At 32.5% G+C, this 16,798-nt stretch overlaps 2 protein-coding genes across 2 annotated transcripts; one reads left to right on the forward strand and one right to left on the reverse strand.

Moving 5' to 3' along the window:
- LOC109711061 (putative respiratory burst oxidase homolog protein H) lies at positions 8,092-8,798 on the forward strand. The gene is made up of 4 exons (XM_020233952.1): positions 8,092-8,184; positions 8,285-8,413; positions 8,500-8,578; positions 8,702-8,798. Exons 1-4 carry the CDS (start codon positions 8,155-8,157, stop codon positions 8,737-8,739), a joined length of 276 nt encoding a protein of 91 aa, XP_020089541.1. The 5' UTR covers positions 8,092-8,154; the 3' UTR covers positions 8,740-8,798.
- On the reverse strand, positions 12,596-16,605 carry LOC109711020 (UDP-galactose/UDP-glucose transporter 3). The gene is made up of 7 exons (XM_020233893.1): positions 16,392-16,605; positions 16,167-16,264; positions 15,941-16,071; positions 14,873-14,903; positions 13,640-13,743; positions 13,320-13,441; positions 12,596-13,204 (listed from the first exon to the last, which is right to left on the reverse strand). Exons 1-7 carry the CDS (start codon positions 16,502-16,504, stop codon positions 12,799-12,801), a joined length of 1,005 nt encoding a protein of 334 aa, XP_020089482.1. The 5' UTR covers positions 16,505-16,605; the 3' UTR covers positions 12,596-12,798.

Genomic DNA, 16,798 nt, shown 5'->3' on the forward strand with positions numbered 1-16,798 from the left:
TTAATAGCATAAAGTTATATTGGTGCTATTAATAGTATTCCGGCTTCATTCGATATAGCGTATTCGATATATATATATAATAATATATATATATATATATATATATATATATAATATATAATAATTGAGCGGGCTATGATACTTTACAATATCACCATCATGGTGCTATTAGGTTTTAAGCACATTGAATCTAGTTTTTTATTATTAATGTTCTTGATTAAATACTATTGCACCTACCACCACCTACCACCACCTCCACCATCATCTCCAACCTCACATCTCTCCAATCCAAAGGCTAAAAATACACAAGTATCACCCCCATGATACTTTTACAAGTATTCTAGCCCTACTATATATATATATATATATATATATATATATATATATATATATATATATATATATATATATATATATTTTTTTTTTTTTTTTTATGAGGAATTGAGCTAGAATATTTTTAGAAGTATCACTCTCTTGGTGCTATTAGGTTTTAGTCCTTTGATCTACTCATTGATTACTAATAGTTCTTGGATCAAATACTATTTCACCTATCAGCACCTACTACCATCATCTCAATCATACATTTTTCCATCCAAGAATTAAAAATTTAACAGCACTAATTTTTTGGTGCTTTTGAGAGTATTCTAGCTCAACTTTATATTGAGCCATTCCAACTGACAGTTTAGCCAGCAAAAGGTAAACCGGTAGAAGAAATCGGCTGATAAAAAAATTTAAACTTATTATATCCAACTTTATTAGTATATATATTAATTTTTTTATTTTTTGTTGACTACCTCAGTGTGAGCTTTTTGAGCATGAGGGATAGAAGAAGACTAGAAGAGAAAAGGTACGGTAGAATCGAGTTTATAAAACTAGAAAAATACTATCTTTACATTTTATATAGGAAATACATCTTACACTCTTGTATTTCAGGATTGATAAATTTTTGATAATTTTTTTTAAAAAAAAAAGACAAGTAAGATAATATAGATAATAACAAAGAAGCCAGGGCGTAAGATTTACACCTAGACTACAAGCTAGGTGCATGTATTGGAATAATAGTGCTCATAAAAGATACTAGTAGATCTGGATGGGGTTAGATACTATTCATAAAATTAAATGAAGAAACTAATACCACAGGTGGGGTTAGGTACTAATACTATTCACAAATTATTATTTTTTAAAATATAATATTAAATTGAAGTGACTAATTAATAGTTAAAACTTGAAGATCTTTAAGAATTGAAAAGACAAAATAACTTACGCCATTATCTTCTGTAAGTAGCTTCTTGTGGAAATTTTGCTCAAGCATTTCCAACTGGCGATCGAGCAGCTTATCCGGTTTCTGGTTGGCGACTAAGTCGAGAAACTATTGCTTGCACCTAGTGCTTTAGTTACACATTGTGCACCAGAAACCTTTAATTGTGAGCGCTTCATGGTATCGCAAAATTTAATTTGAACTATCACATTTGTAATAAAAAATATTAAATCCACAGTTAAAACAGGTGGAAAAATGTAGAGAGTTTTACGAATATTTTTTTAATTTATAGTAAAAAAATTGATAAAATTAATAATAAATAGTCTTTGAATTAGTGTGTTTCAGGATTACAATCCATTTTTAGACTGTGAACGTACGTAGTTTTACTCCTTTTAAATGTAGAAAAAATTATAATTATCGGGCGGTAGAAATTTAAAATAAAAAATCAATATAGAAAGGAATGCGCGACATTTAAAGATGCACGCAGTGCATGCAATAGCTTTCCTGGATAGAACCAAAAAATGTGACCTGTACGGTGACGCTTCGAAGGACGAAAACTCTCATGAAAGCTTACTACGAGCTACATCCTTTTCTATGTCATAAATGTGAGAATTATTTAATAGATTACGCAACAATTCGAGGTAAGCGAAAGCGGCACTCAATCGACTGCTACAACCGTGCACTACTACCAAGTTATTTTCGATGTTGCGACTTCTGAATCGACGATCGGCTCCGTTAGACTTGATCTACACTATTAAAAGTATTTGAAAATTAAATTTCATAATTTTTCGACATTATTTGGCTAGTGATCAAAAGGTCTCAAAATTAACAATTTTAATGATAGATGTGATGCGTTTGTGAATTTAACGGTGTAAAACAATTCAAATCTGATGAAATTTTTATAGAAAATTTCTTTCACTATTTAGAGTAAGATCAGTACATCTGATCTTAAATTCAAGTCTTTTATCATCTTTTTTTATAAAATTTTTATTTTCAGCCATTCATTTTTAGGCTACTTGTTTGATAGGTAAATGATACCGAAAAATTATGAAATTTAGTTTTCAAATACTTTTAATAGTGTAGATTAAGTCTAACGGAGCCGATCGTCGATTTGGAAGCCGCATCATTGAAAAAAAACTTGGTAGCACGGAGGTTTCCGTGCTACCGATAGTATACTAGCCTAGCGCGCGCTAACTCTCTCTCTCTCTCTCTCNATATATATTTATTTATTTATTTATTTAAGGATTAATTGTATACAGCACTCTGAAAATATTTCGAATAAGAAAATATATCTATAAAGTTTAATTTTTAACTTTTATTCTTGCAAAAGTTTAATAATATTTATATTTGTTCCTTTAATTAGTTACCGTTAGAAAACTATTTATTTTTTAACAACAAATAAGTGAAATGTCAATTTTGACATCACAAATATATCCCTCCAAAAATTTCAACTATTACAATCGTGTAGAAATATCTCTCCGAAAAATTTTCAATAGTTATTTTCTTCCTCATCATCTTCCTCTTTAAAATCCAATCTAAGAGTTCTTATTGCTAGAATTTTGATTGAGATAAGAAGGTATAATATAAAATAATTAAAATATTAATTTTGTTATTTTTACAGAAAGTTATATGTAATTAGTCTTTTAAAAATAATATAATAAATAAGTTAGAACTTTGTAGATATATATTTATAATTTTGTTATTTTTATAGAAAGTTATATGTAATTAGTCTTCTTTTTTTTGTTTTTTGAGAGATGAGTACGTAGCATGATACCGTTTCGTTTATTTTATTTAAAAATAAACTTAACTGAAAATATGAATCAATAAGGATTCAAATTTGAGATCTCGGATATCAATCATCAAATTTTTTGTCACTTGTTTTAGGGACGGTCGGTATGTGTAATTAGTCTTATATTTAAATAGGAGCAGTTACACTTTGCATCTCGAGGAAGTATCATTTAGTGTTAGTCAATAAAGTTATTCAAGTTAGAAAAATATTTTATTCACCTTCTTTTATTTCACAATAAGCACACGATCACGTGATCGTCCAAGCCGGTCTCCGCCACCAAGTGTTAGTCAATAAAGCTAGTCATTATTAGCTGAATTTAAGTTATTTAAATATTATTTTATTCCACAGAAAGAATTAGACATGGTTAATTAGGATTCCAATATTTCGATCAAATGATATTTCAATTCTCAGTTTCTAAGATCGACACATCAAATTTGGGTAAGAACTACAGTATTGTTGTATTATTAATTAGCTTGTATATTTCGATACATATCTACTTTGGTTTTTGGTTTTATTTTGTTCTGTTTTGTTTTTTTTTTTTATTATTGTAGGTGGCTTGCATCATTAGCTTGTATTTTCCGACTCATGTCTACTTTGTAGTTTTTATCCTTTGTTAGGTGGCTAATATCTTTAGCCAACAACAACTAGAAACCTAATAAATATATAGAGAGAGAGAGAATCCTGCTATAATACTGTCATAGCACCAAATATTTTATAGTACCAAGTTTTTTGCTGTTAAATTATTTTTTTAATCATTTTCATCCGTTAAATTATACTATTCAACTTTAGAGGACTACAATCCTAACCGCATATTGCTTAACCCAAGGCCGAAAGTTTAATAGTACCACTATATATATATAGGGCTGGTATGCTTATGGAAGCACGGAGGCCTCCGTGCTTTCAAGTTATTTTCGATGTTCCGACTTTTGAATCGACGATCGGCTCCGTTAGAGTTGATCTAGAGTATTTGAAGTATCTAGAAAATAAATTTTGCGATTTTTTGATATCATTTGCCTAGTGATCGAAGAGGCTCAAAATCAATAATTTTAATGACCGTGGTGAGCCGGTTGCAAGTTTAACGGTGTAGAAATATCCAAATCACATGAAATTTTGATAGAAAATTCTTTATACCATATAAAACAAGATCAATAACTTTGATCTAAAATTTTAACGTCATATCATCAAATTTTGTAAGATTTTTATTTTCAGCCGTTGATTTTGAGCCACTTCGATCACTAGGCAAATGATATCGAAAAAACGCAAAATTTATTTTCTAGATACTTCAAATACTCTAGATCAAGTCTAACGGAGCCGATCGTCGATTAGAAAGTCCGAATATCGAAAACAAAGTGGAAGCACGGAGCCCTCCGTGCTTCCATAAGCATCTTAGCCGCACTCTCTCTCTCTCTTCTCGACCCTACTCTCGTCTCTCTCTCTCTTCGCTCTCATCTTCTCTCTCTATCTCTATATATATACTATATATATATATATATATATTCAACTTTAGTTCATTACTATTCAACTCATAGACAGGACTGCTGTGGCTCTCCTGAGCCGTTTCGATGATAGAATTTCGGATCGATGATCGGCTCCGTTAGACTTGATTAGTGTATTTAAAGTTTCTAGAAAATAATTTTTGCGATTTTTGATATCATTTACCTGACAATCAAAAGGATTCAAATCAATATTTTTAACGGCTAAAATAAAATCCTATAAAAGTGGTTGATATAAGCATAATTTTCGATCGAAATATTAATCTTGTTGTAGATAGTATAAATTTTGTATCAATTTCATCTGATTTAGAATACTTCTACACGTTAAACTTGAAAACAGACATATTCAACTATTAAAACATTTGAACCTTTCCAATCACTAGGTAAATGATATCAAAAATCGCAAAAAATATTTTCTAGAAACTTCAAATACGCTAGATCGAGTCTAATGGAGCATCATCGATCGAAAATTCCATTATCGAAAACGGCTCAGGAAGCACGGAGGCATCCGTGCTCTGAGAGCACAGCAGTTCTTCTCTCTCGTTCTCTCTCTCTCTCTCTTCTCTTCTCTCGTTCTCTCAGTATATATATATTATATATATATATATATTATATATGTATATACTAGTTGAGCTACTGCAAATGCAGCGTAATAATTATTTTATTTATTTTTAAACAATAAAATTTTATAAATTATATTTATTTTAAAATTTGAATTAAAAATATTTGCAAATGCACTTATATTTTGTTAGAAATATTTCAATATCAAATTTAATTTTAATATTAAATAGGATGGATAGATTTGATATTAAAAATCAAAATAAATTTATAATTTCACGTTAAACTCAAAATTTTAAATTTTATTAAAATAAGATGGATGACAGGACTATTTTTTAACGATTAATTTATTAACTATTTATTTTTTATTTAATATATTTAACTAGATTGATCATACGTTGATAGAATTTGAAATTTATAAATGGAATAATATTTTTTTACAAATTGATTATAGCGTTCTTCTTTTAGAGATAATTTTTTAAACTTTATCATAATTTGCATATCATATTAATTCAAAAATATCGATTTACAAATGTATAAAACCAACTATCTTTTAAATTTATTTACGTATGTTAAATTGTAATATATTGATAGTCCCGAAAAGTTAAAATTTTAAATTAATTTTAAATTTGGAATTGAAATAGAATTTACAGTGGTTATTCGACAAAAATTTAATAGAATGGATTTTTTTCTATTTTTAGAGATAAAAACAAATTTTGAATTAATATAGGTTTATAGTAGATATCTTTCGGTTGGTAAAAAAAATTGGCATAAGTATATATTTTTTATTTTAGAGATAAACAACTAAAGTTGTTTCATATCGGTTATTGTATTTTACGTAAGAAAAGAGGAATCAATATTTTTTTTCCGCAAAAAAATAGGTCTGTCGGACGACGGGAAATTTGACAATACGTGCTTTATATATAGGTATAGATTAAACCCAAGAAAGTAAAGGCCAATTTGGGCTGGCAATTGAGCGAGCCTGTTGTCTCCGGCTCGGATTATCTCGATTCGAAGATTAAATAAGTCGACGTTTGAGAAAAAAAAAAAAAAACTCAAGAGTTGTGTTTTCAAGTCCGAGCTTGAGTATTATTAGGTTTTCGCACGGAATTAGGTTTTGAAAAGCTGGAATATATATATATATATACAATATATATATATATTATATATATATATAATAATAATTATATATATATATATTGTAGAATTACTATGCTATTGAAAGTATAGAGAATTTAATGCTTCCGATTTTTTGACACTTGGATCAAAAATTATACAGTTGAGATGATTGCGGTCCCCTCTAGGAGTGGATAATATCCCTAGCATTGAGTGGTCCCTATAGAATAATAGTATTAATCCAAAGATTAGAAATGATTAAAAGAGCTTATCTAAGGACCAAAAAGTCGAAAATACCATATGCTTTATGCTTCCGATAGCATAGTAGCTAGTCTACTCTATATATATATATGTATATATAGTCCGGCTATTATATTCTTATGAATTTAGACACCTTTATATCCATAAGTTTTTGACCGTTAAATATATCCGTTTGGTCATTTCAATCCGTTNAGTAGGGCTGCTGTGCTCTCAGGAGCACGGAGGCCTCCGTACTCCTGAGTCGTTTTCGATGATAGAATTTTCGAATCGACGATCGGCTCCGTTAGACTTGATCTAGCGTATTTGAAGTTTTTAGAAAATAATTTTTGCGATTTTTTGATATGATTTACCTAGCAATCGAAATGATTCAAAATCAATAATTTTTAACGGCTGAAAATAAAAATTCTATAAAAAGTGGTGATATAGCACTAAAATTTTCGATCAGAAATATTGATCTTGTTGTAGATAGTATAAAAATTTTTGTATCAAAATTTCATCTGATTTGAATACTTCTACACCTAAACTTGAAAACGGCATATATCAACCATTAAAAATTATTGATTTTGAATCATTTCGATCACTAGGTAAATGATATCAAAAAATCGCAAAAATTATTTTTTAGAAACTTCAAATACCCTAGATCAAGTTTAACGGAGTCGATCGTTGATTCGGAAGCTCCATCACTGAAAACAGCTTAGGAGCACGGAGGCCTCCATGCTCCTAATAGCACACAAGACCTACTCTATATATATATTAAGGAATTGAACTAGAATACTTTTAGAAGCATCATCCCCTAGGTGCTATTAGGTTTTTAGTTTTTTGATCTACTCATTGATTACTAATAGTTTTTGGATCAAATACTATTTCACCTACCATCATCTATCACCATCATTTCAACCATACATTTTTCCATCCAAAGATTAAAAATTTAAAAGCACCAGCTTTTTAGTACTTTTGAGAGTATTCTAGTTCAACTTTATATTGAGACATTCCGACTGACGGTTTAGCCAGCAAAAGGTAAACCGGCAGAAGAAATCGGCTGATAAAAAAATGTAAACTTATTATGTCCAACTTTATTAGTATATATATTAATTTTTTATATTTTGTTGACTACCTCAGTGTGAGCTTTTTGAGCATGAGGGATAGAAGAAGACTAGAAGAGAAAAGGTACGGTAGAATCGAGTTTATAAAACTAGAAAAATACTACCTTTACATTTTATATAGGAAATACATCTTACACTCTTGTATTTCAGGATTGATAAATTTTTGATAAATTTTTTTTTTTAAAAAAAGACAAGTAAGATAATATAGATAATAACAAAGAAGCCAGGGCGTAAAATTTACACCTAGACTACAAGCTAGGTGCATGTATTGGTATAGTATTACTCATAAAAGATACTAGTAGATCTGGATGGGGTTAGATACTATTCATAAAATTAAATGAAGAACTAATACCACAGGTGGGGTTGGGTACTAATACTATTCACAATCACAAAATTATAATTTTTTAAAATATAATATTAAATTGAAGTGACTAATTAATAGTTAAAACTTGAAGATCTTTAAGAATTGAAAAGACAAAATAACTTACGCCATTATCTTCTGNTAATGTTCGAGGGAGAGCTTACTTCCATTGGGTGACAAGGGAACAGGGCTCCTTTGGTTGGTTTAAAGGTGTAATGGATGATGTCGCAGAGAGTGACCACAATGTGAGTCCTCCGTTTAAACTGTTTTCCTGTTTAGTCTTTCTAACCTTGCCGTTCCTCCTAAGAGGGTTGTTGATGAATGATAAATTTGAATATTTTGCAGCACATTATAGAAATGCACAATTACTTGACTAGTGTGTATTTTGAAGACAATGAAAGGTCTGCTTTGCTTGCAATGGCTCAGGAGCTTCGGCACGCCAAAAATGGTGTCAACGTTGTATCAGAAAGCCGGGTAAATACTTGCTAAAATTAAATGAGAACACACTGGCAAAAAAAAAAAAGTATATTTTATAAACTTATGCCTTTTTTTTACTACAGATAAGGTCACATTTCGGAAGGCCAAACTGGAGAAAGGTGTTTTCTAATTTGGCCAATGCACACAAGTGCTCTCTTATAGGTATGTGCCACCACAAACGACTCACTTCATATGGGAAGAAATAATTTAATCTTTACTACAGTGGGAGTAGCATTCATGATTCAGATGGCTATATGTATATGAGTATCGTATCATGTTTTGCAGGCACATGGCTTCGAGTAGACTCAAAAATCTATTGTTAATTATCTCCATGAGATTGGGACACTTTCGATTAAGAGACCTTCATAATGTTAATGAAAACGGCTATAGTGATTTGTATTATGGTAGCACCTTAGTTATATGTGCTAAAGCGTATAAAGTGATTAAGTCCTAATTATATGTGCTAGGATAAAATGTTTGATTTCGTTGAGCTACGTGTATGTTTTAGAGCTCAGTTGGGTCCCACCCTAAGGTGAATGATTGACCAACTACTAAGTATATGCCAAGGATTAAGTTGAGTTTGATTTAAGGTTGACCGGGAAGTAGATCAAGACCTGGTCGATATTAGACTCAAGGGCGCATTCGGTTCAAAATTGGAATCTGAATCGAAATTGATCGGAATCAGATATAGAATGATATTTTGGGTTAGAATAACAATTGGAATAATTGATTCAAATTTTTATTGCTTGGTTGAGACGAAGAAAATTTTGGTTATAAAAAAAACTAAAATAAAATTGAAATTAAAATATAAAATATAAAATTAAATTTAATTGACTTCACAACTTAAAATATAGAATTACATTTACAATTTAAATTCAAACTAAAATTTAAATATTAAAAATTAACATCAAAATTTTGGAACGATAAGCCAAAATTTAAAATGTAAATATTTTTTTAAAAAATTAAAAGTTAAAATTGAATTTATAATTCAAAATATAAAATTAATTTACAATTTGATAAACTTTAAACTTACAATTTAAGGTTAATTGCATACAACTTGTAAACATCGCGAATTGCAATTCTATCTCTACGAAGTTCGATTTTCTTATATTATCCCTGCAAAAGTCCAGTGATATTCATATGTCCCTCTGGTTTGTTATCGTTAAAGAACTGTTTAGTTTTTAATAGCAGATAAGTGAAATGTCAATTTTGACATCACAAATATATCCCTCCAAAAATTTCAACTATTACAATCGTGTAGAAATATCTCTCCGAAAAATTTTCAATAGTTATCTTCTTCCTCATCATCTTTCTTTTTAAAATTCAATCTAAGAGTTCTCATTGCTAAAATTTTGATTGAGATACGAAGGTGTAATATAAAATAATTAAAATATCAATTTATGTTATTGACTAATCAAGATTAAGTGTTTTATCTATAGTTAATTAAAGTTTTCTAATGAATCCTAACGATAAGGATGTATTTAAAAATATTTTAACTTTTATAAAAATAATATAAGAAAGTTAGAACTTTGTAGGAATATATTTATAATTTTGTTATTTTTATAGAAAGTTATATGTAATTAGTCTTTTAAAAATAATATAAGAAATAAGTTAGAACTTTGTAGGAATATATTTATAATTTTATTATTTTTATAGAAAGTTATATATAATTAGTCTTTTTTCTTTTTTTTGAGAGATAAGTAGCACGCTACCCGTTTCGTTTATTTCATTTAAAAATAAATTTAGCTGGAAATGTGAATCAATAAGAATTCGAACTTAAAATTTTAGATACTAACCATCAATTTTTTTGCCACTTGTTCTAGGGACAGATCAGTACATGTAATTAGTCTTAGATTTAAATAGGAGTAGTTACACATTGCATCTCGAGAAAGTATCATTTAGTGTTAGTCAATAAAGTTATTCAAGTTAGAAAAATATTTTATTCACCTTCTTTTATTTCACAATAAGCGCAAGATCACGTGATCGTCCAAGCCGGTCTCCGCCACCAAGTGTTAGTCAACAAAGCTAGTCATTATTAGCTGAATTTAAGTTATTTAAATATTATTTTATTCCACAGAAAGAATTAGAGGATTCCAATATTTCGATCAAATGATATTTCAATTCTCAGTTTCTAAGATCGACACATCAAATTTGGGTAAGAACTACAGTATTGTTGTATTATTAATTAGCTTGTATATTTCGATACATATCTACTTTGGTTTTTGGTTTTATTTTGTTCTGTTTTGTTTTTTTTTTTAAATTATTGTAGGTGGCTTGCATCATTAGCTTGTATTTTCCGACTCATATCTACTCTGTAGTTTTTATCCTTTGTTAGGTGGCTAATATCTTTGCCCACAACAACTACAAACCTAATATATATATATATATATATATAGAGAGAGAGAGAGAGAGAGAGAGAGAATCCTGCTATAATACTATCATAGCACCAAATATTTTATAGTACCAAGTTTTTCACTGTTAAATTATTTTTTTAATCATTTTCATCCGTTAGATCATACTATTCAACTTTAGAGGACTACTATAATTCTAACCGCATATTGCTTCACCCAAGGCCGAAAGTTTAATAGTACCAATATATATATATATATAGAGAGAGAGAGAGAGAGCAGGACTGCTGTGCTCTAAGGAGCACGAAGGCCCCTGTGCTCCTGAGCCATTTTCGATGATGGAATTTTCGAATCGACGATCGGCTCCGTTAGACTTGATCTAGCGTATTTGAAGTTTCTAGAAAATAATTTTTACGATTTTTTGATATCATTTACCTAACAATTAAAAGGATTCAAAATCAATAATTTTTAACGGCTGAAAATAAAAATCCTATAAAAAGTGGTGATATAGCACTAAAATTTTCTATCAGAAATATTGATTTTGTTGTAGATAGTATAAAGAATTTTGTATCAAAATTTCATCTGATTTGAATACTTCTACACCATTAAACTTGAAAACGACAGATATCAACTATTAAAAACTATTGATTTTGAACCCTTTCGATCACTAGGTAAATGATATAAAAACATCGCAAAAATATTTTCTATAAACTTCAAATACGCTAGATCGATTCTAACGGAGCCGATCGTCGATTCGAAAATTCCATCATCGAAAACGGCTCAGGAGCACGGAGGCCTCCGTGCTCCTGAGAGCACATCAGTCCTGCTCTCTCTCTCTCTCTATATATATATATGTATATATAGTCCGGCTATTATATTCTTATGAATTTAGACACCTTTATATCCATAAGTTTTTGACCGTTAGATATATCCGTTTGGTAATTTCAATCCATTAGATCATAATATTCAATCAACAACTCACTCAACTCTAGAAAATCACTATCATCCTAACCGCATATCCCTTCATCCAATGGCCGACAAGCTATGAGTACAAAAGAGTCTATACTTATAAGAGTATAGTAGCCCTACTCTCTCTCTATGTATATATATTAAAAATATTTCATAAATATATATAATAATATATATTACATATTATAATTATATGTATATAAAGTTTTAATTATCGGGCATATTTGTTGACCCACAAAATTAAACCAGTAAAAATCTACTCTAATTTCTTTTTCTTCCTCTTTTTTACTTGCTCGCATAGCCGCTTTTCCTGAATTATTTTTTCTTAATATTATGATACTGTATTCATGCATTTGTTTTGTATGTTGAATTATTAGATATATTTTTATTAAATATTAAATAATATATATAAACATTAAATTATAAATTGCATGACATTGAGAATTTCAAGCGGTTTGTTTAGAACTCGAGCTCACTTGATTTGAAATTAGGCTTGCTCGAGCGAGCTCGGCTCGAATTAGTTTCAAGCCAAATTAGAAGTGAGATAAGCTCCCTTAAGTTTGGGTCGTTTTCAACCCTAGCTAGAAACGGAAGGTTGGCAATAGTAGCAGAAGAACTACATTACATATAATAGGAGACAATGATAGCGAACGCTACACAAACTATCCCACGCACACGCCTCTGTCCTCGTAGTGTGGCAGGTTAGTTATATGGAGCTTAGCCCACAACAAGCGTAACTCATTATTGCAGAGCCATTGGGTTCTGAAAGCAAAAAGAGATACGAAGCAATCGACAGGAGAAAGAGGCGAAGCGAGTGTGTGTGAGAGCAAGCTATATATGTTTTGTTCAGAAGAGCCAAGGATTACCCGTTGAGCAAATTGTAGAATTTCTATTTCTAAATGGAGAGAAAACACTCCCATGATTTTCCATGTAAGTCATTGTTCTAAATAAGGGGCTAAAATTCCTTTTAAGCTAGCCCACAAAAAAGAAGGGACATAAAAGAGTTTACATCAAATCAATCAAAAAAGAAAAGAAGAGAAGGCCAACCAAGTAGAGCCCTATTCCTCATGCTTTCTTTCTCTTCCACTTGAGGAAGATTTGGAGGGAAAGTCCTGTGAAGACCATAATAACACTTCCCCACTGCTTCAAGGATAAGGGATTGCTGCTTATTACGGAGGACACGACGATGCTCATGAATTTGCGAGTGGTGGTAATTGTCGTGTTGGTCAGGGAACCAAAGCGGCTGATTGTTAGGAAGATGAAGTTTTGCCCAACAGCCCCACAGAGGCAAAATAGGAAGATGTCCCACGCTACCTCTGGATTCTCCCTGCAAAATTTCAATGCCTCGAAACCGTTTGCATAGGGCCAGTTCGCAAAAAAGAATGGCCCGCCAAACATGAGTAGAGCATTGTATACGGTGCCCCACAAATTCATTCCCAGCATTATATCCCAGGGATTAGTCTTTGGGTACCTGTCAGAGAGTGAAAAAAAAACTTATATTTAGGCTCTTTATATGTGGTTAACTGTAACAATCAGCATTTGCTAATATGGTATATAAAAGGTGAAAGAAGAAGCATGGAAATAACCTTGATTTTATTAAATCCTGTGTGGAATTTGTATAACCATCAAATGCTAGGTTGAGAAAGCATAGCCCATAACCAAGAGGAGCATTCGGGTGAGCGAGCTTCCTTATAGTCTTTGAGCTGGTCTGTAAGTTTAATCAAGCAATCATCAACTCAGATTTATGCAATTAAATGCTGAATAGATAATATGTAATTCCAAATGTAGAAATTGGATATGTCATTATGTGATGTGGGACTGCCAAATGCTTTTGGACTAGAATAGTGCATACATTGCCTTCCATAAGTTTTAAGTCCTCATAAACAGAAGAAAATGGAATTCTAACCTTTGAAAGAGCAAATGCAGATACCCCTCCAGCAACGAGGAAGGAGCAAATATATTCAGGTATTGTGTATTTGACACCATACAATAGAGTCCCCATCAACATTACTGCGTGTACGCATTAAAAAGTTGGTTAGTCAGGAGAATCTTCAGCTGGCAACTGCTTACTGCAACGAGTTTATTCAGATGGAAAGAAATATATTATTCTTCAATCCCCTTCCCAAAGCTAAAGTAGCATCATTAGTGCTATAAAAATAAGTTGTGGAACTTCTGTCCACAGAAAACCTAAGAGCTGATGGAATAGCCTATGTAAGCAGTTGTATTGATGTCATCAGACTTTCATGACATCGATTTTATATGCATAAGATATTGCTTTATGTCACAAGAAGATCAATCTAAGAATGACTGCATCACCTCCCAACATTCTGCAAGAAAAGAAACTTTGCTCGACCATTATGAGAGTGTAATATGAAAGCATCAAATTTATAATTACTGTCATGGAATGCATGAATATAAAATAGAGTAACTGCAACAACAGTGCTGCTCTAGGAATGTTCTTTATTTCACAGGATTAGGTATCCTGCAGTTAAATGTGTACCCAGTTAAGACAGTAGGTATTATATCGGCCTCTCTCTCCCCCAAAGTGGGAGATAGAATGAAACTGGAATCTTAACTCATTCAATCACTCATATGCACCTTACATAACATAATATTTTGCTAACGATGCATATTTAGTGTGCTGTAGGAACGTACTATGTTGCAAGATACAAGATGGCCATTTTTGGACTTTTACAGCAACTACTGTTCAGAAAAGAGAGGATACCCCAGATGTCCTGAAGGAAAACAGGATAAAACAAATAAAACAAGGAAAATGCAAAATTTTTAAGCTGCTGATGTGCGAAGCTGCCCAACTCTACTTGGGGATCGTTAGAAAAAAAATGATTCACAACAGCAGCCTACTTATTGCAAGAAAAGAGCAGAGTGTAAACTGTTTTCAGGTTGTTAATTTCAAACCTTCTATTTCAATGTTTTATATCTTCTATTTGTCTTTAGTCTGTATTTGATTTAACCATGTAAATCACTTGTATGGTGCAAGTCCTTTACATTATATCTATAGACTAGGGGAACTGCATGACCTAAAGGATATTGTCTGGGAAAATAATTAGAGTGGTTTTCACTTGAGCGCATTATATGATGTCCGAAAAGAGAGATGTAAGAGAGAGAATAGTTAACTCACCAGGTATCATCTTTGAAGATTTAGCCAGCACCTGTATACATATAGAACAAACAAGTATGTAAAGAACAAGCAATAGAGAGAACACAGAGATAAATTGAAATTTCCAGAAAATGGCAAGTAAAAACCCTTGTATCTATTTAGTAGCACATTTAAACAAATCAGATCTTCCTGTTGCTCAACCATTAAAGGAAAAGGAAGACTCCAATATTAAAGTATCATACCAGTAGCACCTCAACAAACTCTCAACATGTGGCAAACAAACAATCAAGCCGACAAAGCTGAAGCGTATGACTTATGCTAAACTCTTCTAGATACCAATACATGAGTCGTAACCATTGTCAAAAAGAATTTGCTTCTATCATAGACACTGTTTGGTTAGGAACGAAAAGAGAAAACTCAAATCCTCCAATCTATTTGCCAAAAGTAGTAAAAGAAGAACTTAGAAATCATCCTCTACATCAGAACAGGTAATTCAAGGATCAAAGGTACTGTCCCAACTAATCTGTGGAACCATTCTGCTACTCAATTGTTCCTTACGAAAGTAGTTAGGGTCACCATCTATAATCCTTACAGTTATGCATGTAATCATTACAATCTCCTATAATTCACTGGCTTTCTTCTCAGTTATATTGGGATAGCTAGACAACCTTAAGTATCAAAGAAAGTAGTTGCGCACAACATATATCAGAACCAAAATGAGCCACCAAGCATTTTCTACTCCCGACTACTTTCGCAGCGAAGAAATCTAAGTCATTGATCCACTTCGGATACAAACAAAGTCGATTACTAGCGCAAATCATCATATGCAGACTCAGAAACTCCAAACACACACGATCTTAACTCAAACAGAAAAGATAATAACCACATAAGCACCTATACACCATAGGATCATAAAATGTGGCATGCAAAGTTGGTTCTTTCCTCCAAACATAAAACACGCAATGCTGATCAATACCATCTGATCTATTTGAAAGGTGAAAACTCTACAAGATCTTAATGACTAATTCTAAGAACTATATGATACTAGCATAATTATTAAAACCCGAGGACTAAAGAAGCAAAGGAAACCTGTGCCGGGTAGCTAATGTACTTCAAAGCTTCGATCCCCATAGCTGGGCCGATGGTGTTAGTGATGCTCACGCCACAATACTTGAACAGTGGAGCACGTCCTTCGGAGCTCTTCGACCACAGCTTTATCACTACAATTAATATGAGAGAACACTTTTAACACCTCCACCCTTCTAAATACACCAAATTCAAAGCCTAAATCAGCTTAAAACAGGGCAGGACTTACTTATAAAAGACCACACGAAGCAAACCACGTTCTGCGCAAAATTGAGGAATGCGAGGTGATCGAACCTCCTCCCATCCGGTCCAAATCGCTTGGTGGATCTGATCGCGAAAACAAGGCCACATTAGAAACCCTAGAAGCCGATCGAGAACCCTATATCGCTCAAAGAAGAACCCTACGGCGAAACGAAAGAAGCGAGGTGGGGGAAAGCCGGGAGGGAAAGCTCACAGAGTTTCCTGGAGGACGCCCTGGGTGATGTAGGCCGACCAGATTCCCGCAACGCAGAACGCGAGTACCAGGACGCGCTTCAGACCCGAGGCGGCGCCGCCGTGGGCCTCCATTTTCCCGCGCGATTTCGCCGGGGAAAACCGGCGATGTTTTGCGCGACGAGAGGTGCGATTTGGAAGAGGCGGATCGCGTCGCGCTCGAGCGCTCGGTAAAGGGTAGGCCAGCGTTAAATGAGCGGGGGTTGGGGGACCGGTGGAGGGAAGCCACGTCAGAATCGCCACGTGGAGAGTTGCTATTGGTGGGTGGGCGGACAGCGAGCTCCTATTGGTTCGAGGACGTGGTTCCGCGGCGAGAACCGTCGCGCGTCCGTCACGGTTCGAACCGATCAAACGGGTGTGTGGGCTCCA

The sequence above is a fragment of the Ananas comosus genome, linkage group 5 (assembly GCF_001540865.1).
Source record: "Ananas comosus cultivar F153 linkage group 5, ASM154086v1, whole genome shotgun sequence".
In the NCBI taxonomy this organism is placed as follows: domain Eukaryota; kingdom Viridiplantae; phylum Streptophyta; class Magnoliopsida; order Poales; family Bromeliaceae; genus Ananas; species Ananas comosus.

Excerpts from the sequence above, each read along its gene's own strand:
- LOC109711061 (XM_020233952.1), top strand. The coding sequence starts at position 8,155 with ATGGATGATGTCGCAGAGAGTGACCACAAT. Across the intron at positions 8,185-8,284 it reads TCGCAGAGAGTGACCACAAT|CACATTATAGAAATGCACAA; the intron begins GTGAGTCCTCCG and ends AATATTTTGCAG. Across the intron at positions 8,579-8,701 it reads ACACAAGTGCTCTCTTATAG|GCACATGGCTTCGAGTAGAC; the intron begins GTATGTGCCACC and ends CATGTTTTGCAG.
- LOC109711020 (XM_020233893.1), bottom strand. The coding sequence starts at position 16,504 with ATGGAGGCCCACGGCGGCGCCGCCTCGGGTCTGAAGCGCGTCCTGGTA. Across the intron at positions 16,265-16,391 it reads GGCGTCCTCCAGGAAACTCT|ATCCACCAAGCGATTTGGAC; the intron begins GTGAGCTTTCCC and ends TTTCGCGATCAG. Across the intron at positions 13,205-13,319 it reads CAGGATTTAATAAAATCAAG|GTACCCAAAGACTAATCCCT; the intron begins GTTATTTCCATG and ends ACTCTCTGACAG.